Source organism: Lithobates pipiens, unplaced genomic scaffold (assembly GCF_037356315.1).
Source record: "Lithobates pipiens isolate NorthernLeopardFrog02 unplaced genomic scaffold, aLitPip1_a1.2 Scaffold_18, whole genome shotgun sequence".
In the NCBI taxonomy this organism is placed as follows: Eukaryota; Metazoa; Chordata; class Amphibia; order Anura; family Ranidae; genus Lithobates; species Lithobates pipiens.
In genome coordinates, this window is record NW_027507758.1 from 483,578,957 (window position 1) to 483,602,268 (window position 23,312).

The 23,312-nt window shown below is 44.6% G+C and overlaps 1 protein-coding gene across 3 annotated transcripts in view; it reads left to right on the forward strand.

The window, feature by feature from the left end:
• Positions 1-23,312, forward strand: part of PASK (PAS domain containing serine/threonine kinase) — a 74,638-nt gene that overhangs the window by 44,429 nt on the left and 6,897 nt on the right. For all 3 annotated transcript variants that reach the window (XM_077488448.1, XM_077488446.1, XM_077488447.1), the window contains exons 10-17: positions 319-1,352; positions 3,762-3,940; positions 5,616-5,783; positions 6,396-6,521; positions 6,819-6,953; positions 15,736-15,935; positions 17,278-17,411; positions 20,475-20,627. In XM_077488448.1, the coding sequence (XP_077344574.1) occupies positions 319-1,352; positions 3,762-3,940; positions 5,616-5,783; positions 6,396-6,521; positions 6,819-6,953; positions 15,736-15,935; positions 17,278-17,411; positions 20,475-20,627 (2,129 nt within the window). The remainder of the gene's footprint in view (positions 1-318; positions 1,353-3,761; positions 3,941-5,615; positions 5,784-6,395; positions 6,522-6,818; positions 6,954-15,735; positions 15,936-17,277; positions 17,412-20,474; positions 20,628-23,312) is intronic.

The following is a 23,312-nucleotide window of genomic DNA, read 5'->3' on the forward strand; positions in this document are numbered from 1 at the left end:
ATCCTAACCAGTGTTTTGCTGTGTATGAGACATGTGTTAATAATAACATTCTTCTTTTCCATAACAACCGATAAGCATCCAGCTATCATTTCTACAGTCCATGATTTCAAAATGAAACCCGAATCTGGATGATGCTTTGAGAATAACTACTTTTTTGTTGGCACACTTTTCATATGTAAACCACCCTGTGTGTTTTTTCTTTTTATTATTATTATTATTATTACTTATTTATTTTTATTTTTTTATTGATTGATTTCATGTTTTGGTACTAGTTCCCCAAAAAAAGTATTTTTATCTTTTCACTTTATCTTTGTTTAGGACAGCTGTTGGGCAACACCAGTTTGCTTCCACATCCCTCCCGGATCAGTGCAGTCTGGGCATGCCAGCATGTTGCCTGTCTCCAGGAACTCCGACCCAGGATGAGCAGTGGGACAGAGAACCAGCAGTGAGGAAATGCATGCTGCATGACCTCCTTCCAGGGGTGGATATGGAACCTCTCACCCACTGTTTGAAAGGCTTGAGCTTAACTGGTAGTTACAATAAGCAGAAAGCAATGGATGTAAAGATGCTGAACCATTCTCCAGATGACTGCCCTGGTTTGGAGCATGACGGAAACAGCCCTTGTCAGCACTCCACCTCTACAATAAATCCCCCACCTAATTCTGCCCCAGTCACAGCCCAGGTGGCTCCATTACTCAGCTATTCTATGTTTTCATCAGTCCCCCTTTCCGGATGCACCAAACCTTCTGAGAACTTGCACCATGACATACCTTTACCATCTGTAGATGTTCCTGAAGCTAATAATTTCACTTGCACAGCACAAGATTTGACTTGTAACTCGCCTCTGATTTCAAATCCTCCATTATGTCATAGTAGCCCAGTAAACAGTAAACAATCATCTTTAAAGAGAAACTACTTTAAAAACACAGACCATCTACCACAAAATGCATCACCCTTATCTACACCCTGTCCTGAGCACAGTGCTGAGGATGTGTATGAAGAAGTTATCCCATCCACCAACACAGAGACTGTATATTCTGCACTACAGAGCCCTCTATGTACACATCTCTCAGCGGACTCTGAGCCAGAACAAAATATCGATGGGTTAGACTGCGACTTACCCAACAGATCCCCAGAGAGACCTTCAAGCCATAATGGAATAGCAAAGCCTCCTAGAGAAGAATATTCCCAGGTTACTTCCACCCCTGTAAGGAATGGATCTACCTGCTCCTTGGTGCTAAAGTCTGCAAACCGCAGCCATGATCTTTTTCTAACAACCTCCTCTAATAATGGTGAAATTAAAGAAGGAAACTTCAGTGGATGCTGTCATCACCAAGATGGCTCCAGACTCTGTAAGAACGTATTTAAAAAAAAAAAAAATTATGTTACATACATTTGTAGCAAAATGAGATAGTTGACTTGATATTTCTACATGTATAATATAAAATGGAGTACCAAGCCAAATGATTTTAATAATTTTAAACTCCAAAGACTCTATTAGTAAGACAAGGTCTCTGCACTATAGGATATGCAGAAGGAATATACTATACAGACAATTAGAAAGTTATGAAATCGGGGACCTAATCACAGACTGTTGTAGGAATAAGTGCAAAATAATACAGAAAGTTTTAATATAAATATATAATACAATGCGGTATGTATGTGTGTGCATGATTTTATATATATATATATATATATATATATTATGATATAAATATTGAATTTAAAAAGTATTCAGACCCCCTTCACTTTTTTCAATTTTTTTATGTTGCAGCCTGGTACTATAGTTACTTAAAATAATTTTTCTCTCAATCTACACTCGGTACCCCATTCTTTCAAAGCGAAGATGGAAGAAATGTCTGAATTTATTAACAATAAGAACTGAAATATCACATTGGCATAAAAATTCAGACCCTTTGCAACAACACTTGAAATTTAGCTCATGTGCTTCCCATTTCTTTTAATCCTTGCCGAGATGTTTCTACACCTTGTTTGGAGTCCACCTGTGGTAAAACATATACATTGATTGGACATGATTTGGAAAGGCACACAAGTCTCTATAAAAGGCCTCACAGCTGACAATGCATACTGTATCAGAGCAAAAGCTGTGAGGTCAAAGGAGCTGCCTGCAGAGCTCAGAGACCGGATTATTGCAAGACACAGATCTAGGGAAGGCTACAAAAACATTTCTGCTGCATAAAGTCTCCCAAGAGCGCAGGGGTCTACATAATTCTCAAATGGAAGAAGTGTCTAAATGCTGGTTCACACTGCAGCGATGTCCGACATTGGATGTGATTCGCGCTACATACGATCTCTGCGCAATGCGATTTCAGCCATACAGATAGTATGGCTGAATTTGCATCGCATATGGACCAAACTCCAGGACCCTTTTTTTTTTTGGTCCGCAGCAGAATCAGATCAGATGGGTGTTTGCGAATTTGTAGTTCACATTGCGATATGCGAACTGATTTGGAGGTGTCGTTCACTTTTAATTGATGCTCCCAGCAGTTTGCATAGGGCAATGTTAACTGCCACCAGGAGACATGCGATGCGCGAACCTGCAATGGATTCGCAGGGTTCCTGCATCTCTGCACTGTGAACTGGCACTAAAATTTCTGTTTCTAAACTTTTGGATTTCACGTTTTCGGAGTGTAGATCAATGAGAAAGAAATTAATTTAAACAACTATAGTATCAGGCTGCTATATTTATGTATGTATGTGTGTGTGTGTGTGTGTGTTTATGTATGTATATATAATATAAATAAATATTCAGGTCTGATGGGGACACTAACTTAGAATGTTAGTACAGCGATCTTCCTGCGGAGCTATTGTGTTCTGACGGGGACCACACTGGTTGGCTGCTGGTTTTCCATCATGCCTGTTCGACAGAAGCCAGTCGGGCTGCTATACACACTGGCTTAATGTCGGCCGGTTTCTGTTGAACCAGCCGTTATTCGGCACGTGTGTACCAGCCGTAATGCTAGCTAGGGTGATAATGTGAATACACTATTATTGAGATCCCTCTACCACTATGTACCTCTCTTGTTAGAAGCTTACATTAGCTGTTGGGTGAAAAATGTTGTGTTTTTATTTATCAATCTGTTGGAGAGAACTGTCCAAAAAGCCATCTTATTAAAACTTGTGAAAGAAAATAAAAATCTAAATCTGATTCAGTGTTGGGTGGTGATAGAGACTGTCCTTCTCTCAGACATCTTGATGAATAAAGCTTAGTGAACACAAACAGAATGTCAGGCATCAGCGGCCGGTTCAGTAGAAACATTCGGCCTGTGTGTACGGCAGACGGTCCGCCAGAAGCCAGCTTCTGTCGAAGGGGCATAACCGGAAAAGGTTTGTTGATCGACTCCCAATCGGCACTCTCTACCAACGGCTGAGAGCGCTGACCGGAGTGTTTTGGAGTGACTAGAGTATTCAGAACACAATAGAACAGGGGAGATCAAAGTACTAACATTGCATAGTTAGTACAGCAGATCCAACCTAGTAGTGTGTTCCAGGGTTAAGGGATAGTGAGGTTTTTTATTTTAAAAAAAAAGGAATACTGAAGATTTGCCTTTTCCAGTTTGTTTATAGTAGCCTGTAGGTTCAGCAAAATATATTATGCCATCTTTTTCATGATCTGAGACACCTGGAGATGGCACATTAGTTGGAAACTAGATAATATGAAATGGTGCATTTAGACAACAATATTATATTTAATTGAATGTAGAATCTCAATTTCTTTTTTTTTTTTCTTTTTATTACAGATATTCAGTTTGAAGTGCATTCTGTCTGTTCGTCCGGTTTACCTTTATTTAATGTTTGGGTAACAAAGGATTTAATGCAGGGCCAGAGAGAAGCAATAACCAGGGCACAGCTTCTGCTCTCCAGTTTGGCAAGTTCATCACAGTCTTTGCTGGAGCAGTCAGAGCGAAGTCTTGGAGAGGTTGGTTTAATTGATGGCCTAATACTAGTTGCTGTTCTCTCCTACTGGTGGCATGCACAGGAATGGGTTTAGTTTGTCATTACTCTATGCTGCCATGCTGCTGGGTAGTATACAAAGAAAATGAGCAGACATCATTATAGGCCAAGAAGTGCAAGCCACATTGAGACTTTAGAAGCTGTGGAAAATGTTTCCTACTACCATTCAAATCTAAATGCTAATTGGCATTCTGTGTTATACTATTTTGAGCTGCAACAGTAGCATAAAAACGTCAGACCCTGGTGGTATGCAACAGAGAGGACCACTACTGCACGCATATTTTTTTTCAAAATTCCAGCTCCCCTATGTACCAATATACCAATAAAGAGGTTGTAAACCTAAAAAAATAAAAAAAATAAAAAAAATTGTGTTCCTTTAACCACTTAAGCACCGGACCATTTTCCAGCTAAAGGACTAGGCCCCTTTTTGCGATTCGGTACTGCAAGCAGCTTGCTGTGGGCACACCCGAGCCGAGACGCTGCACTGTGTGTCTATTCAGACATGGAGCCGTGGCTACGCCCCACCCCCTCGCTCTCCTTATTGGCTCACTGACTTTGCTTGACAGCAGTGGGAGCCAATGGTGCCCTGCTGCTGTCTCAACCAATGAGGAGGGGAGTCCCAGACGGGGGCTGCTGCACACTGAAGGTTTTTTTTTTATGTTAATGCATAGAACCACTTTAAAGAGTGAGGATTGTCGGGCATCTTTTTCCATTAACGCTGCTTATATGCATGTAGCGGGGTATTCTACTACAGCTTTTAAAGCATACATTTTTGATTGGAAGCTAGGAGTGGGTGTTTGGGATCTCTGTTGCTATTTTAGCATTGTTTCCTTTTATACCAGGGGTCTCCAAACTGCATCCCATTGGATGGCTGTAGCCCTTTACTTGCTGTTATCTGGCCTTTCATGCATTATCCCTTCCACTGATATCGGGTGCTACTGATACCAGAAATGGGAAACTAATTCTCCCGCTGACACCAGTGATGGGGCACTCTTCCTCCCACTGACACTAATGGCCTAATATTTTTTACTACCACTTTTCACTAAGCCTATGGCATTGTTTACTCCCACCGATGGCAGGGAATTTTCTACTCCCACTGATGATGGTCCAGTCCCCCTTAAGTTTGAAGGGCAGTAAACTGGACTAAGGCTGAAACGATTAATAAGTATTATCGATAATAATCGATAATGAGAATCGTTGTCAATGATTTTCATTACCAATTAGTTGGTCCGTACCTTCCTCCCTGCCAGTCCGTTAGAATCCTCCTGTATGACCAGGCATGTCCACGCCTCTCCTCCTCGCTCCTCTGGAAATGGTGTCCCATTGGTGTTGCTGGGAGGGGGAGGGGGGAATAGTGCCCCTTTGGTGTTGCTGGGGGGGGATAGTGCCCCATTGGTGTTGCTGGGAGGGGGGAAATAGTGCCCCAATGGTGTTGCTGGGGGGGGGGGGAAATAGTGACCCATTTGCGTTGCTGGGGGGGGGGGATAGTGCCCCATTGGTGTTGCTGGGAGGGGGGGGGATAGTGCCCCATTCAAAACTCTTTCCAAAAGTCAGGTAGATATATCTGTTTGTTGATCTTAAAAGACCTCAAAATTAGAGCTGTATAATCCGAACCTTGTATATCCTCTTGTATCTCTCAGCTGATCCGCAGCAGTGCTGAAGCTGGACATTGCACTGAGATCCAGGATCTTCAAACACTGGGGGCCTGTGATGGCGAGTATGACCAACAGTATGAGACACTCTTCCCTCTTGGAAAAGGAGCTTTTGGCTTTGTATGGTCAGCTAAGCACAGGGATGATGCAAAGGAGGTCAGTTCTTACATGTAGACTTTCCTTATTGATGCTTTGCAGCGAGTTGTCTTTTATTTATTTTTTCTTTGAGTACAAATGAGTGCATTTCATATAGTTGTCACAAAATGTAGAAAAGGCACTTACAGAGATAATTGCCCAAGATCAAAGCATTCAAATATGTAATAAGTTGCAGTTGGCATATATGAAATTTAATGACATGCATGCTGGGGCAAGGCTGGTTCATCCAAAAGTAAACTAGGCAGAATTCTAAGGCCCAGGGGGTGCCCCAGCCACAACTTTTATGTGTGTTTTGTTTGTTTTTTTGTTTTTTTTAGCAAATAAGGGGCATAGCACATTTCTGCACCTGCTTGTCCTCTCAAAAAGTAGGATAGCTTTGTAACCAGTTGGTGTCCAATGGGGAGGGGTCATGCCAGTTCAGACAATGCAAAACAGTCCTTATCTCTGTTAATCAAAGGCATTGAGGGGGCACATCTGCTGCTTGGCCTAGGGCCTCATTCTGCATTATTCCGTCTGACTGGGGGACACTGTAGCACTTAAAGTTTTAGAAAAATAATTGTATGACCATGCATAGTAATGTTGTTGTTTTTTTACAAACCTTTTTAAAAATAGGTTGTAGTAAAATTTATTCGAAAAGATCGAGTCCTTTTTGACTGTTGGGTGCAGGATCCTGAACTCGGGAGGGTAACGCAGGAGATTTCTATTTTATCCAGGTTACAGCACCCTAATATTGTCAGGGTAAGCATATTGTCAATAAATAAGCTTTCGTTCTACTTTTGAAATGTCTAGAGCATTACTGATACGGTATGGTCACTCTGGAAATTTCATTTAGTTTTTTATATTTTAGGGCTATGTGCAAAAATATCATCATACAAAATTGTATAATTTGTGTTTTTAGCATAACTCTGTGATGACAAATTTATCACTCAATAATTTTCTATAGGAAAGATTTTAGTAATAGAAACAGTTTTCTATTGATACGTTTTAGAATATTCATCCATTCATCATCATACCCTTTTCTATGTTGCTTTCTAGGTTCTGGGGGTATTTGAGAATGATGCATTCTTTCAGTTAGTGATGGAAATGCATGGAGATGCTCTTGACCTCTTTGACTTTATCGACAATCAGCCAAATTTGGATGAACCACTTGCCAGCTATATCTTTCGACAGGTGAGCTCACTTACTGTTTGTGTTTTTTAGAAGCTACATGGATGAATGAAAAATACTGTTTATGCAGTTGCCAGTATAACGTACAGTTCTCATGTGTGAACTTGGAAGATATTGAGCACCAGAAAAATTCTAGGCATAGGGAGTTAATGTATGTTTGGCCAAAAAGTGTGTGTGTGTGTGTATGTATATGTATATGTGTGTGTATGTATGTATATATATATATATATATATATATATATATATATATATATATATATATATATATATATATATGTGTGTGTGGCACATCTCTATAACATGTGCACATTTCTCTGTGTTTATACCTTTTTAAATACCTTGTAAGTATATACAAAATCATGTTGATTCGCCAGAGGTTTCATCAACCATTTACCAGCTCTATACCCATTTTAGGAGTGCTTTTTTAAAAAGTGGGCTGTTCCCACTGTGGATCTGGCTTTATCCCATCTTAATAAAGCACTGACGATTCCTGTAGAGGATGCACTGGTTTTTAAAATAGAAGCATGGTGCCTCAGTGTACTGACTGACGGTCATTGCTCACCGCTCTGAGAAGACCAAGAACTGAGCTGAGTGATCAGCAGTCATGTGACTCTCATAACTAACCGGGGGGGGGGGGGGTAGCTTTAGCATGGTGAGCATGAATTGAAATTTTTTTTTTTTTTTTTAAACTACCAATAATCTCTGCATAGTTGATTATCACAATAATCGATCATATTAACAAAGTGTTACTCACGTATATGCAAACTATACCATTGTTCATGGGTTTGTCCACATCACCTCCCTGGTTAAGGGCAGAAGGTGCCCACCAACTAGGACAACGTATGTCTTAAAACGAGTTTGTCCAAAAAACCTTCCAATAAACAAAGTGAAAAATAAAAACTCTATCCAGATACATCAAGGTTGTAAGACGACGCTATGTGTGGATATTAGTAGATACCACACCACCCTGGGAATATGCAACACCTTCTATGGGGGGGACCTCTTCCATCAAACAGCAGTAAGTGTGTGTTTGTTTTTTTTGTTTTTTTTCTTGCTACTAAGGCCACTCGAGAGATGCCCTCCTTTTTGTACTCATATTGTGGTTGGCTGTACTAATATCTACACAGTGTTTTCTTACAACCTAGATGTCTCTGGATATAGCTATTATTTCTCTTTCATTCATTGACTGACACAGCTCCTTTAAAGCGGTCCCTCTGGCTATTACCCCTCACCCTGCTTCCTGCAGCTCAGTTTTTTTCTGCCTAGTGTAGGAGAAGGACCTGGCTCCCTGAGGGGACCATTGGTCCTGGGAAATTTTTCATTTTTTCTACAATCAACAGCCAGGCTAGGTGACAGGCTGGATAATATAGATCCTTGTAGTCTCCCCAGCCTGGCCATCAAGCGTGAGCAGTCCCTAGCTATGCGCTGGGTCAGCCACAACATGCCCCTTCTGCTCCAGGGGCGGCCGGTGAGCTATATACTCCGGGGGAAACACATATGACCGGGCTACTGCTGTCCATGTCAGTGTGCCATGGCCAGCAGCCACCCCGTACTGCTCGGGTGATGGGCCTGTGGTGGAATGCGTCCAGCAATCCTGACAGGAGGAGTAAGTACAGCTCTCCCTGCCTCGGCAGGATAGAGCAGCTGGGCATTCCCTGGGAGGTCGACTAGGGGGTCTCTCACTCTTCCTTTCCTCTCTCCCTATCCCTCATTCCCTCCTCCCCCCTGCTGGGGCCGCTGTGTTACTGGGCATGAGGTGCGGTGTATGTACCTGGCCGGGGCTCCGGGCTTTGGCGGGGGGCTGTGCTGGCTGTTGGGGTCCATTTTTTTCTTTACTGCCCTTTTTTTCTTCTCTGTGAGGTGCTTGAGCTGTTTTACATGAGGAGAGGCCGCCGCCATTTTCCTGTAGTCTTATGCAGTGTATGTGCTGTCGGTTTTTTCTAGAAAGTTTGGCGGCCATTTTCTTGGTGATTTTTTTACTAGGATGGCCGGCGGCCATTTTCTTGTAGCCTCAGTGCATTTTTACCTCTAGTGCTGGGTCTGTGTACCTCAGGACAGAGCAGTCAGCGGCAGCCAGCACTTGGTCAGGGTGGTGAGTCATGCAGAGGGGCCCCTCAGTCTGTAAGCAGCGTGGAGGGTGCGATTTGTGTACCTTGCCTTAAGTTCCTCAGTTGTGGCAGGCGAGTGAGGATCAGCATGTCGTCAGAAGCTGGCGCTTCTTCCCCAGACATCCCTGCTATTGCAACCGGCTCACCTGCTAAAAATGCAGTGCCTGTGGACGCTTTGTCGGCGGTCCTGGGGACCTTTGTTGCCAGGGTGGAAGTGGCGTGCGGGCGCAAGGGGGGCAAAAAAACAACCCTGTCCCCGTCTTCTGGGGAGAGCTCTGATTCAGACTCGGCCCGTGGTGACCGGCGGGTCCTGTTCTGATGTGCCAGAGGATGCGGACTAGGACCGCTCGGATGGTGAGAATGACTCTATGTCCAGGTTAGCGCAGGAAAGCGCTAGTTGGAGCACTTATCACTGCAGTGCGGGATACTCCGAAGATACAGGATGCAGCAGAAACTTCTGCTGAGGTGGCAGTTCCTTTTGGGTCCCGCAAACCGGCCCACACATCTAAGGTGTTTCCATATTTGACTTATTTTGATAAGTTCATCTACAAGGAATGGGGAAGTCCGCAACGGGTCTTTTCAGTTCCGAGAAGAATGGCGGTGCATTACCCCTTTGAGGAGAGCCTCCTGAAAAAAAATGGGTGTCTCCCCCGGTCATTGAACCCCCGGTATCCAGGTTAAATAAAGTAACCACGATTCCAGTAGAAGGAACTCCTGCCTTCAAGGACCCAGTCGACAGGAGGGCCAAGGCAGTGGCTGAAGGACAGACGCGTCCCTGATTTCTCTAGCCAAACACTTCTGCAAACTAAAATGTTACCGCGTGAAGGTTTGCCCCCGCCCAACTCTTGGGTGGGGGTCGTCTTTGGGAGTTTGCAGCTCGGTGGACCTCTCTACTGTCCGACCAATTGGTCTGTGAACTGGTTTCATTGGGATAAAAGATAGTTTCTTTCTTGTCCACCAAACAGATTTTTTTCCCTCCAATCTACCTCTACTTCGGGCTCATCGGGAAGCCCTGTTTGGGGCAGTACGGGACCTGCTGCTGCGTGGGGTGATAGTACCTGTACTGTGGAAAATGGACCCTCGCGCCACTAAGTGCTAAACGTGAAATAAATCTATGTGCATAAAAAATAGAATATAGAAAATATTACAAAGTATAATGAAACAACCTGTGGGATGAAGAAAGTGCAAGTGCTGCTAAATAATACAGAAATGCAGCGGGACAAAAATAGTAAACACAAACTATCACATAAATAAATAAAAATAAAGAGTCCTGCGCAAATCGTGCCACTGAAAAAATGGATGATATATATAAATGTGAAAAACAAGAGTCAATGGAAAACTCATATACATAAATACAGTACCTGTACTGATGCTGGAAAGGTTTCAGGGATTCCCAACTGCCGATCAATGTGCTCGAGCTTCGAGCGATCAGACTGTGCTTCTCCAGATGGTCCAGGAGGCTACGGGGCGTCCGGTCAGGGTCCAGTCGGACAACGCCAAGGCGGTGGCATATGTCAACCATCAAGGAGGAACAAGGAGCTCGGCCGTAGCATGGGAGGTCGCTCACGTCCTCCAGTAGGCAGAGTGGCACATGCCGGCCCTGTCGGCCATATACATTCTGGGCATAGAAAACTGGCAGGCAGACTATCTAAGTCGTCAGATGCTGGACCCAGGGGAATGGTCGTTGCATCCGGATGTATTCCAGCTCCTTTGCCTAAGGTGGGGCACACCAGATGTGGACCTTCTGGCCTCTGAGCTCAATCGGAAGGTGCAGAGGTTTGTGTCCAGGATAAGAGACCCCTGGGTGGACACGTCAGATGCTTTGGTGGCTCCATGGGGGCATTATTGACTGATTTATGCCTTTATGCAAACTTCTACCATGTCTACTGCGCAGAGTGGAGGCCGAGGGGATTCCGGTTATTCTGATTGGCCTTGACGTCCTTGGTACGCCAACCTAGACAGACTGGTGGCAGATGTTCCTTGGCGGCTGCCGATGCGAGAGGACCTTCTATCACAGGGTCCGATGCTTCATCCTTCTTTACCGTTGCTGGTTTTAATGGCATGGCTGTTGAAAACCAGGTATTAAGGGACCGACGTCTTCTCAAAAGATTTACCATCGTACGTGGAAGGCTTACATCTCCATGTGTGAGGAGATGGGGTGGCGTCCGCGCACATATTCAGTTTCCGGGATCCTGCTGTTTTTGCAATGAGGAGTGGATCAGAAACTTGCCTTGAGCACCATCAAGGGGCAGATATCAGCCTTGGCTGTCTTTTTCCAATGTCCCTTGGTGACTCGCTCATTGGATACTTTTGTGCAAGGGTTTCGACACGTAGTCCCTCCTGATTCGACCACCACTACCTCCGTGGCATCTGAATCTGGTGCTTTTGGCACTCCAGAAACCGTCGTTTGAAAACGGGAGGGAGATTCCCTTGTTAACGCTTTCTCAGAAAGTAGTCTTTCTAGTGGCTATAGCATCTGCCAGGAAGGTTTCTGAGTTGGCGGCCTTGTCATGCAAGTCTCCCTACCTGGTCATCCACAAGGATAAGGCAGTGCTACGTCTGCGGCCCTCTTTCCTTCCAAAGGTGGCTTTGGCATACCATCTAAAGGAGGACATCGTGTTACCATCCCTATGTCTGAAGCCAACACACCCGCTCTACGGGTGTATCTGTCTTCTACGGCTCCCTTCCGGAAGTCAGGCTCTGTTTGTCTCGATGGCTGGTCGGAAAAAAGGTCTGGCGGTCTCGTCGTCCACCATTTCTCTGTGGATCAGACAGATCGTGGTTCAGGCCTATGCCTGCCCCCTTTTCCTGTCAAGGCTCATTCCACCAGGACAATTGGAACCTCCTGGGCTTTCTGACATCAAGTGTCTGTCTCCCAGGTGTGTAAGGCGGCGACTTGGTCGTCCGTTCACACTTTCACTAAATTCTACAAAGTTGACGTAAGCACATTCCTCAGATGCTTGCTTCGGCGGCAAATTTTTACAGGTGGCTGTGTAAGGTTGCAATTTACACTTTCTTTCAGTTACAAGTTTGTTGTGAACGCATCTTTTGATGCATATGTTGGCCGCAGGTTTTGATGGCGGCCGTTTTAAGATGGTAATTGAGGTGTTCCTTTTGTTATGGATGAAGTTATATTTTGCTGTTTCCACCCCTCGTTTTTTCACACTGCTTGGGGACGTCCCTAGGGTCAAGAATTAAAGGAGCTGTGTCCATCAAAGAACGAAAGAGAAAATGGGATTTTTGTATTCACCGTAAAATACTTTTCTCTGAAGTTCATTGACGAACACAGCACCCACCCCTCCTAATTATGTTTGTACTGCTTTTTGACGAACTGAGCTGCAGGAAGCAGGGTGAGGGGAGGGACAGCCTTGTGTGATTGTAGATCACAGGATCAAAATTGTAGAAAAAATTAGAAAATTTCCAGGACCAGTGGTCCCCTCAGGGAGCCAGGTCCTTCTCCTACACTAGGCAGAAAAAAACTGAGCGGCAGGAAGCAGGGTGAGGGGTAATGGCCAAACGGACCGCCCCCTGGGTGGTGCTGTGCGGTCTTGCTGTTTTTACATGTGTTACATGTTCTGCCCAGTCCCCTCCTGAAGGTGGCGTGATAACCCTAAGGTCAAGAATTAAAGGAACTGTGTCCGTCAATGAACTTCAGAGAAAAGGATTTTACGGTGCGTGCAAAAATCCCCATTTCTTCACTGTGTTTATTGGGAGTTTTTTTGTTTTGTTTTTTTGGACAAACGTTGTTCTTGGTCCCGTATTAAGACATACGTGATCCATAGCTTTGTAAACTGTAATGCTGTAATTTTTTGTAAAATTCCATGCAATATACCAACTTGGAGGCCTTCTGTACATAGTTCAAATAAACTGCTTAACTTGTGGGGTAAATGCCCTGTCTACGGGAAGTTTGAGACTAAGAAAAGTTGTTCCTCCCCTGTTGACTTTAAAGGGGTTGTAAAGTCAGAATGTTATTTTTTATTTTAATGCATTCTATATGCATTAAGATAAAAAGCCTTCTGTGTTCAGACAGCCCCCTTAATACTTACCCGAGCCCCATCTCTATCCAGTGATGTTCATGAATCCCTTGGCAGTCTGGAACTCTCCCTCCTGATTGGCTGGCTGAGATGCTGAGATCGGGGGGGGGGGGGGGGGGCGCTGAACCAAAGCTTTGTGTCTGAATGGGCACACAGGCAGAAAGGTGTAAAAATAGCGTTAAGCCTCGCTTGGCGTTTCTCTGCCTCTATTCAAAATCAGTGATTCCCTATGAGAGGCCATTGATTTGAATAGAAGTCGCACCAGAAGTTGGATCATCATGATCCGTCTTGCGGTGTGTCTTGGGTGCTGAGGATGAAGGGGAACCCTCGACAAAACACGAAAAAAAAATTGGCGTGGGGTCCCCCCCTCAGACGATACCAGACCCTTTGGTCTGGTATAGATTTTAAGGGGAACCATCTTCGCCGAAAAAACAGCGCGGGGCCTCCCCAAAGATCCATACCAGACCCTTGTCTGCGCACGCAGCTCAGCCGGTCAGAAAAGGGGATGGGGACGAGTGAGCACCCCCCCCCCTCTCCTGAACTGTACCAGGCCACATGCCCTCAACATGGGGGGTAGGTGCTTCGGGGCAGGGGGGGACCTGCGCCCCCCCACCCCAAAGCACCTTGTTCCCATGTTGATGAGGACAAGGGCCTCTTCCCGACAACTCTGGCCGTTGGTTGTCGGGGTCTGCGGGGGGCGGCTTATCTGAATATGGAGCCCCCTTTTAATAAGGTGGGCCCCCAGATCCTGGCCCCCCACCCTATGTGATTGAGTATGGGGTGCATTGTACCCCTACTCATTCACCTTGAAAAGTGTCAAAAATAAAATACACTACACAGGTTTGTAAAGTAATTTATTAGGCAGCTCCGGGGGTCTCTAGCGACTTTGGGGGTCTCTGCCGCCTTCTCCATGCTTTCCGGCCTCTTCTCCACGCTCTCAGGTTCTTCTGCCGCTGTCTGGTATCTTCTGCTGGTCTCCTCCGTTATCTTCTGCTCTTTTGCTAGCGGTGGCCCGGTCTTCTCTGTCGTCTTCTTCCCTCTCTTGTCTTCCGATGTTGACACGGTGCTCTCTCCCGCTGTAATGCCATGTGCTCGGTGCGCAATGACTTATGTAGGCATGGGGTATGGTCACTGGGTGATGTCGTCCAGTGACCCACCCCTTATGATGTCACCACCCGGGCATGATGGGACTGTGACGTCATAAGGGGGCGGGCTCACCGGATGACATCACCCGGTGACCACGCCCCATGCCAATATAAGTCGTTGCGCACACGGCATTACAGTGGGATAGAGCGTCATCTCAACATTGGAAGAAGAGAAGAGGGAAGAAGGCGACGGAGAAGACCGGGCCACTGCTAGAAAAAGAGCGGGCAAAAGAGCAGAAGTTAGCAGGGGAGCCCAGCAAAAGATACTGGACAGCGGCAGAAGAACCGGAGAGTGCGGAGAAGAAGAGACTCCCAAAGTCACAAGAGACCCCCCGGAGCTGCTTAATAAATTAATTTAAAAACCTGTGTAGTGTGGTTTATTTTTGATGCTTTTTAAGGTGAATGGGTAGGGGTACAATGTACCTCCATACTCATTCACATAGGGTGGGGGGCCGGGATCTGGGAGCCCCCTTATTAAAAGGGGCTGCCAGATTCTGATAAACCCCCAGGCCGCAGACCCCGACAACCAACGGCCAGGGTTGTCTGGAAGAGGCCCTTGCCCTCATCAACATGGGGACAAGGTGCTTTGGGGTGGGGGGGTGCAGGGCCCCCCTGCCCCGAAGCACCTACCCCCCCCCCCCATGTTGAGGGCATGTGGCCTGGTAAGGTTCAGGAGGGGGAGAGGGCGCTCGCTCCCTTTTCTTGACCAGTCAGGCTGCGTGCTCGGATAAGGGTCTGGTATGTATTTTTGGGGGGACCCCCACGCCGTTTCAGCGAAGAGGGTTGCCCTTAAAATCCATACCAGACCGAAGGGTCTGGTATCGTCCAAGGAGGGGAACCCCAAGCCAATTATTTTTCTTCATTTTGGCGGAGGTTCCCCTTCATCCTCGGCACAAAAGTCGCACAAGAAGTCGGATCATGATGATCCGAATTCTGGTGTAACTTCTATTCAAATCAATGGGCTCCCATAGGGAACCATTGATTTTGAATAGAGACAGAGAAACGCCGCTAAAAGCTAGCGCTACTGAACATGCATTAACGGCAATGCAAAACGCTGATAAAATCAAGTTTTTCAACCAGCGTTTTCTGCCAGCAATCTGGCGTCCAGAAAAAGCTTTTTTGTGCTCCAGTGTGCATGGAACATTTATAGTTATGCTGTGTCCCCAATGAACAATGATATAAAATTCTCTTTATACACACTGTAACATCCTTATCCCATTGAGTCATTAGGGAACACAGATACCCTCTCAGCTTTACTATGTTTCTCTCTTGTTCACATGCTTTTACTATTCATCCCCTATTGCACGTTTATAGAGTGGGTCCCAGTACTGTTTCTGTACAGCCCATAAAGGGGGGGGGGGCTTTTCCTAAGTGTCAAGTCTAATATAGGTAGGGTATTTACCCCAGAATTTGCTCAGGTGCCCCATAAAACCTAAAAAGAAGAGTATTTTATAATGAATTAAATAAAAATAAACTTTTTTTTTCTTCCTGATTGCAGTTGGTATCAGCAGTGGGATATCTACACAGTCACTATATTTTGCATCGTGACATTAAGGATGAGAACATTATAATTGCCCCTGACTTCATTATAAAACTGGTTGACTTTGGCTCTGCAGCTCATTTACAGCCTGGAAAGTTGTTTTCTACCTTTTGTGGTACCACCGAATACTGTGCACCTGAGGTGCTGCTTGGCAATCCGTGAGTTTATTTTGACATATTACCTATGTTCTGGCTAAATAAGTATTTTTTTTGAATGTCCAGATAGTCCCTTGTTGCCTTGTAATCCTTCTCTAGTAAACTGCATAAAGACATGAATTGAAGCATAAGAAAATAAAAACTAAAGACTAAAGCAGCCCATACACAAATTTATTTCCTGAACCAGTGTTGACAGCGGAATCCCTCCCTCCAGCTATTGTATTCTTCCAGTGGGAGAGTGGGGGAAAGCCGTGAAGGAGAAGACAGTGTTTATTTGCTAGCGGCTATACTAGCCACTAGCGATAATTGCATGCAAAAGCTGGCAGGCTGATTGTACCCAAGCTGATCGATCAACTTGGTACATTCAGCCTTCTCATACATGGTTGGAAACCTAAGAGCATTCTGCTGAATGCGTTCGCAATCCAATCAGAATTTTATCTTTTTTTAGTGAGTCTGAAATAAGTGAAATCCAATAGAGAAGATACAGCCACTGCACACAACAGTCATTTTATAGCATGTGCCTGGACATGGCATGTGGAAGAACACAGGAAATGGTGAATTTTACTAACAATGAAAGTGAAGTAATTATTCCTTTTTTTTACAACTTGCATAAGAAATGTCGGAGTGGCTCATTAGGGTTTACAGCCTGTTGCAGATAATTATTGTGCACAGCACTGTTCTACTGGGTAAACTCATTAAGGTTCAAGGAGAAAGATCATTTCCTATGTACATGCAGAGCTGTATGTCTGTTGTGGCAGTGGAACTCCACTCTAAATACAGATAGACTTTCAGTAAATGTACTTGTTGGCCAGCATTAACATCAAAACAATTAAACCATGGCAGTGTTTGAATATAGTATTTGACATATGATTCAATACTTGATAAATATTAAAATAAGAATAAAAACCTTTGTCATTTGTGATCCTTTGTTTTTGAATATCAGCTGGGGTCATTACATAACAGGCATTATAATAGGCATCATGAAAAGAGGAACACAAGAAAACACAATTTGCATTCTGTGAGGTCAGTCCAGCTAGACACAGGATTACTCGACAAATGTCTTGCAGGCTTCTTATAACCAGGCATTGTTATCCTGGTTATTAAGAATGTAATGCTTTGTGAAAAGGCAGTGGAACAGAATATTACAGACATTTCAAGAAAATGTGTTCTTTTCTGAATAGCTCATTATAGGGACACAATTATTATTTGTTTATAATGGTTTTTAGTCCTAGCAGTAAGACTTATCTCAATGATTTTAGGGCATTATGGTGCGTAAGTAATTTAAAATTTATATATATATATTAATCATTTTATTTATTTTTTATTTTTTTCTTAACATTTTAAGATATCCTGGTCCAGAGCTGGAAATGTGGTCTCTAGGTGTAACGCTCTATACCCTAATTTTTGGAGAGAATCCTTTCTGTGAAGTAGAAGAGATCTTAGAGGCTGAATTAAACCCTCCATTTGCTGTATCCCAAGGTGCGTATCATCCTTTATCACAATTGCTAATCTAGTGGTTCACACTGTGGTAGACTCCCACCATGTGGTAGACAACCATTCAGTCTTCTTTCATCACCTCAGCCGTTCTAAAAACGAAATTCTAAACGGGGAAATTCACTTATATAAAATTGTTGTATTTTTTCATTGTTTTTTTAGATAGTGGAATTTAGGAGAACCACACCTCATACTGTCTGCTCTCACCATACTAGCCATTACTGTGTCGACTGCAGTGACCTTCCATTTTTTTGGATCTGTAATTTCCCAGGACCTGAAGTGGACATCCAACATCAACACAATCCTCAAAAAGACCCAGCAAAGGATGCACTTCCTGCTCCTGCTGGGGAAATTCAACCTGCCCCATGATCTGCTGATATAATTTTACACTGCAGTAATCATGTCTGTTTTTTGCACTTCCATCACTGTTTGGTTTAGAGCAGACTACAGTGGACAGTTAAGTCTGCAGAATAAAATAATTGGTACTAATCTGCCTGCAATCCAGAACTTGTACAACTCTAGAGTCAAGAACCAGGCATAGAAGATCACTGCAGACCCCATACGTCCTGTACATTGTCTGTTTTAGTTGCTCCCCTCTAGTAAGCGTTATGGATCACTGTACACCAGTGGTCATTAATCCTGTCCTCACGGCCCACTAACAGGCCAGGTTTTATGTATTACCTTGGGGAGATGCAGACTAGAATACTGCTATCACTGAGCAGCAAATTATATCACCTGTGATGTATTTCAGTTATCTTGCACACCTGGCCTGTTAGTGGGCCCTTGAGGACAGGGTTGATGACCATTGCTGTACACCACGAAAAATAGACCCGAGACAGTTTGTTCCCCCAAAGCACTCTGTACTACTTTAACTTTTAGATGTTTACAGATCTTTGTACTAAAGCTGGAGAGTGCAAAATCTGGTGCAGCTGTGTATAGTAGCGAGTCAGGTTCTAACTTCAGCTTGTTCAATTAAACTTTGACAAATAGACCTGGAAACGTGTTTCTATGCACAGCTGCACCAGAGATTGCACTCTCTAGTTTAAGGCCTCTTTTCACATGACCGATCCGTTCAGGTCTGCCTGTCAGTTTTTTAGGCGGACCTGAACGGACACTCCATAGTCCTCTCTGGAGCGTCGGATGTCAGCGGTGACATGTCCGCTGATATCCGACCCACTCCGATCCGAAAAAGTGTGAAAAACCTACTTTTCCATTTGGATCAGGTGACAAAGGACTCCGCGGTCCGTCCTCATCTGATCTCCCATAGGGAAGAGCGGCGCTCTGACAGGTCTGTCCTTGCACAGTATGCAGAGATGGACCTGTCATCTTCCTGCTCAGCGGGGATCGACAGTGCGAGCCCCGCTGAACAAGCCGATGTCCACAGGGCGGATCATCACTGATCCGTCCCGTGTGAAAGAGGCCTTAGTGAATCAACCCCATTGTTTGTATAGGATTAGCACATGTATATAGTAACTGGGTGTATGACTTGGATATTACATACTACATATTATATTGTTATCTCATTGGTGTTGGTATATATTTTAGGTGTTTGGGAGTGGATGGGTACATACATATGCATAAATGTTTATCTATGTGCTTAGTACATGGAAACTTTTAAACCTTAAACTGAATTCAAATCCCTTGTATGATGTATATACTTGACCAAGAAATCTGATTCTGAGATAGGCATGTAAAAGAAGTAAGACAGAAAAAAAGACTCCTGCTGTGTTTACCTTACTGTAAAAAAGCCTTTCCATATGCATAGGTTAAACCTTTTTTCCTTCAGATGCAAAGAGTGCCTGCTTGTCATTTGCAATAACCTTGCAAATAACTCTGCACCAAGCTTACTATACTATTACAGTTTGGGGCTTCTAACAGAAACCAATTGGAGTGCAGGTTGTCACTTTAAACATGCTTCCAGCAGGCACTCGGAAAGCTTCATCAATACTTGAACCTTGTTGAAATCCTTCAAGCAGCTTGTGTAAAGTGACAGCCAGCACTTCCATTAGGTTCTGTGTTTAGCATTCAGAAACTGCAGGTGAAGGGTGATGTAAAGCCTTAAGAAACCTACTTAATGGCAGCCAGCACTTTGTAAAGCTTTCTGTATACAGTGTTGTGTAGCAGACAGAAGTCGCCATGTACAATACTTTAAAGTGGTTGCAAAGACAAGACATTTTTTACCTTAATGCATTTCCTGCATTAAGTTGAAATATTTCCCAGAATTTGCAGCCTCCCGCCCCCCTCAAATACCTGAGACCCAGCCCCACCCCCTCTCTTCCCATTATTGGCTAGCTGACTTTGATTAACAGCAGCGTCAGCCAATGGCGCCGCAGTTGTGTCTCATCCAATCAGGAGGGAGAGACTCATGGACATCGCTTGACAGAGAGGAGCCTCAGGTAAGTGTGAGGGGGGGCTGCTGCACACAGAAGGTTTTTTATCTTAATGCTTTGAATGCATTAAAGCGAAGTTTAAAAAAATGAAATATAAAGTCAGCAGCTACAAATACTGTAGCTGCTGACTTTAAATAGTCGGACACTTACCTGTCCCAGGGACCAGCGATGCGGGGGAACAAAGCCCTGCTTGTCTCCCCCTCCTCTCTGCGGCACCAGCATTGTCACTGTGGGTGCCCGGCTGTGGCTTTGCAGCCAGGCACGCACTGCGCATGCGTGAGCGCTGTGACAGGCAGGGCAATTGTCTAGGACCTGTGACATGTCGAGAGGGAGGGGGGAGAGGTTGACTTGCTTCCGGTGCCGTGGTGCGCCCAGAGGAAGTGGGAGCTGGAGCCCTCTAAAAAGAGGGTTTCTGCTTACCCCCCTTCCCCCCCCCAAAAAAAAAACATGCCAGATGTGGCATGTCAGGGAGTCACCTTCCCTTAAAGCGGAAGTTTCTCTTTTGGATGGAACTTCGCTTTAAGATAAAGAAAACCTGCCTTTACAACCCCTCCAATAATCTTGTACTTAAAACTGTTTTACACTACTCAGAGTTTGATATTGTTATTATTAATTCCATGTTATTGTTAATGATAACTGTGGGATTTTCTACTTCTAGAATTGCAAGATCTAATTTCTGGTCTTCTTAATCGTGATCCTGAGATGCGCATGACTCTTGATGAGCTCCTCAGAGACCTGTGGGTAACACAATCTATAAACCTTGCTGAATATACCTGGGAGGAGGTGTATCCACCTGTTAGCTCCCAGAAAGGTAAGAAGCTAATTACATTATTGACATTAACATACAGTATCTCACGCAAGTGAGTACAGCCCTCACATTTTTCTAAATATTTTTTTTTCTTTATCATATATCATGGGACACACAGGGGGTTATTCATGAAAGGCAAATCCACTTTGCACTGCAAGTGCACTTGGAAGTGCAGTCGCTCTAAATCTAAGGGGTAGATCTGAAATGATTTTATCTGCCAATCATGTGCAAGCTAAAATGCTGTTTTTTATTTTCCTCGCATGTCCCCCTCAGATCTACAGTGACTTTACTTCCAAGTGCACTTTCAGTGCAAAGTGGATTTTCCTTTAGTAAATAACCCCCAGACCCTTAAGTACTAACTTAATGGGTATATAGGCACCTTCAGGTGACCGACACTGGTATAACCAGGAAGTTCACTCCCTATATAACTCCTCCTCCTTCCAGGAGCACATACGTTTTTTTGCCAGTGTCTAAGGTGTTGGTCACGAGTGAAGATGCGCTCTAAGGAGCTCCAGGAGGGATCCATGCTGGATTTAAATAGCGTCCATAGACCAGATACATCCAAAGTGCCACTGAGGCCAAAGTGGATAGTACCTGGGTCTTGTATCCAAATCATGAGGTTTTGCCTGTAAAGCCTGTCTTTGTAGGGCTTGACCCTGGGACCCAGGGCTTTGGTCATGCTACATTACTTAATGCTTTCCTGGTGGGGTGCTTTTTACAGGTCTAAGGGAGTGGAACCCTGATATAAGGGGACCCGGTCCTTGAAGGTTTTCTAAAAGCAGCCCACCGTTATGGGTGAAGGTTGGATTGTCTGTTAATTCAGCAAATCCTGCAGCGGGGATAAGGGAAGGGAAGAAATTTAGGAACTGAAAAGTCCATTTATGCTTTCTTCTTTAAAGTGGAGGGCCACCCTGAAAAAAAAAATACATTCAAAATTAGAAAAAAATCAGGAAAAAAATGAAATATATATATATATATTTTTTTAACTTACCAGAAATGCCTGTTGCTAGGCACATCATCCTAATCTGCCTCTTCCTCTGAGATCTTCTGTCTTCTCTCCTCCGTGCGGCGTCTTCTGGGTAATGGGTCGCGCTGTGTTCTGGGAACTGTGTGTCCCAGAACACAGCGCAGTAGGAAACGGGAAGTGAAGCCACAAGGCTCTACTGCCTGTTTCCCTTAGCCAAAATGGCAGCGCCGGGACCCGAGACCGAGGGACGGGTCATCCTCGGGCGGCCGACATCGCAGGCGCCCTGGACAGGTAAGTGTGCTTATTAAAAGTCAGCAGCTACAGTGTTTGCAGCTGCTGACTTTAAATTTTTTTTTTTTTTAAACCGGCCCTCCTCTTTAAGGGAAATTTTTTTGTCATGCCTTAATTCTCCACTAGAGGGAGTCTACGCACATACCTTAATCTGTTGTCTTCACTGTAAAGTTCGGTGTCAGAGTGTGTGTGGCCGCAGCAGCTGCTAAAATGCTTTTTTTTTTTTTTTCCCCTGAAGGGACAGAGGGTTAGGGAAGCACCAGCGGTGTACCCCCTCCCCGTGCCACAGAGGTCCCGGATTTGACCTGAAAGCCCCCACAGGCATGAGCACGGGAACATTTTCAAAAATGAAAGATGGGCTGGGTTTACGGGGCCTAGGCGCAGTGCCATGCAATGCCCATGAGGATGCACGGCAGGCAAAAATACATCTGGAACAGTTTCTCCTTGGCTGAGGAGGAGGAAGCAAGCAGTCTGCACACAGGGACACAGGAGCTGTGGGGCACGTGAGGGTTGCAACTGGCATTCCTGATACAGGAAGGACTTTTTTCGCAGCACTAGGCTGAACTTAATGGCGACTTTACTGCTGTCATGACTATGTTAAGCTATTAAGTGCAATTTGATAGTGCCTCTGTTTTTGTGCTTAGGACTATGCGTACCAAAAAAGAGGCCAAAAAGGCACCAAAGGTTTCACCCCCAGGCGCTAGGATCTCCAGTCGCATCTCCACACTGTCATCCTTGCCTGAATTACCAATTATGGCAAGCCAGGGTGAGCCATTGGAACAAATTGATGGTGCAACTGCTTCTCACATCTCAGCCCCTGTATACGTAACTGAAGATGTCCTTTCCTGGAAGGAAGATTAGCGGCTTTAATCGCATCCTCCATTCAAATGGATAGGAAGCGTGCTAGATCCTCCTCCCCCACTTCAGACCTTTTGCAAGGGTAACAGTGGCACATGATGAGGTGTTACCCTCAGCTGTTCAGGAGCAAAGACAAACCGATGATTCCTCTGTGGAGGAAACAACGGTAGATTAACCTTTTTCAGCCTCACAATCTGAGAAATTGCTGATACAATCTCTTACGGAGATGGTTCGTTCTACTTTCATGCTACCCCTAAATGAGTGTCCTGAAAGCTTGGTTTCTTCCTTAGGTTCCTTAAAACCTTCACAGCCTTTGCATGCGTTTCCTGTCCATGCATTACTAGAACAGCGTTTTTTGCTAAATGGGATCACCCTGATAAGCATTTACAGTTCTCTATCCCATGGAGGAGAAATTCACCAAAAAATGGAAAGTACCAGCATATGACGCTGCGATTTCCAGTGTGAATAAAAGCCTAACTTGTCCAGTAGACAATGCGCAAATGCTTAACGATCCAACAGATAGATGGAATTCCTGTTAAAATCTGCCTATTCCTTGGCAGGTGCCGTTACTT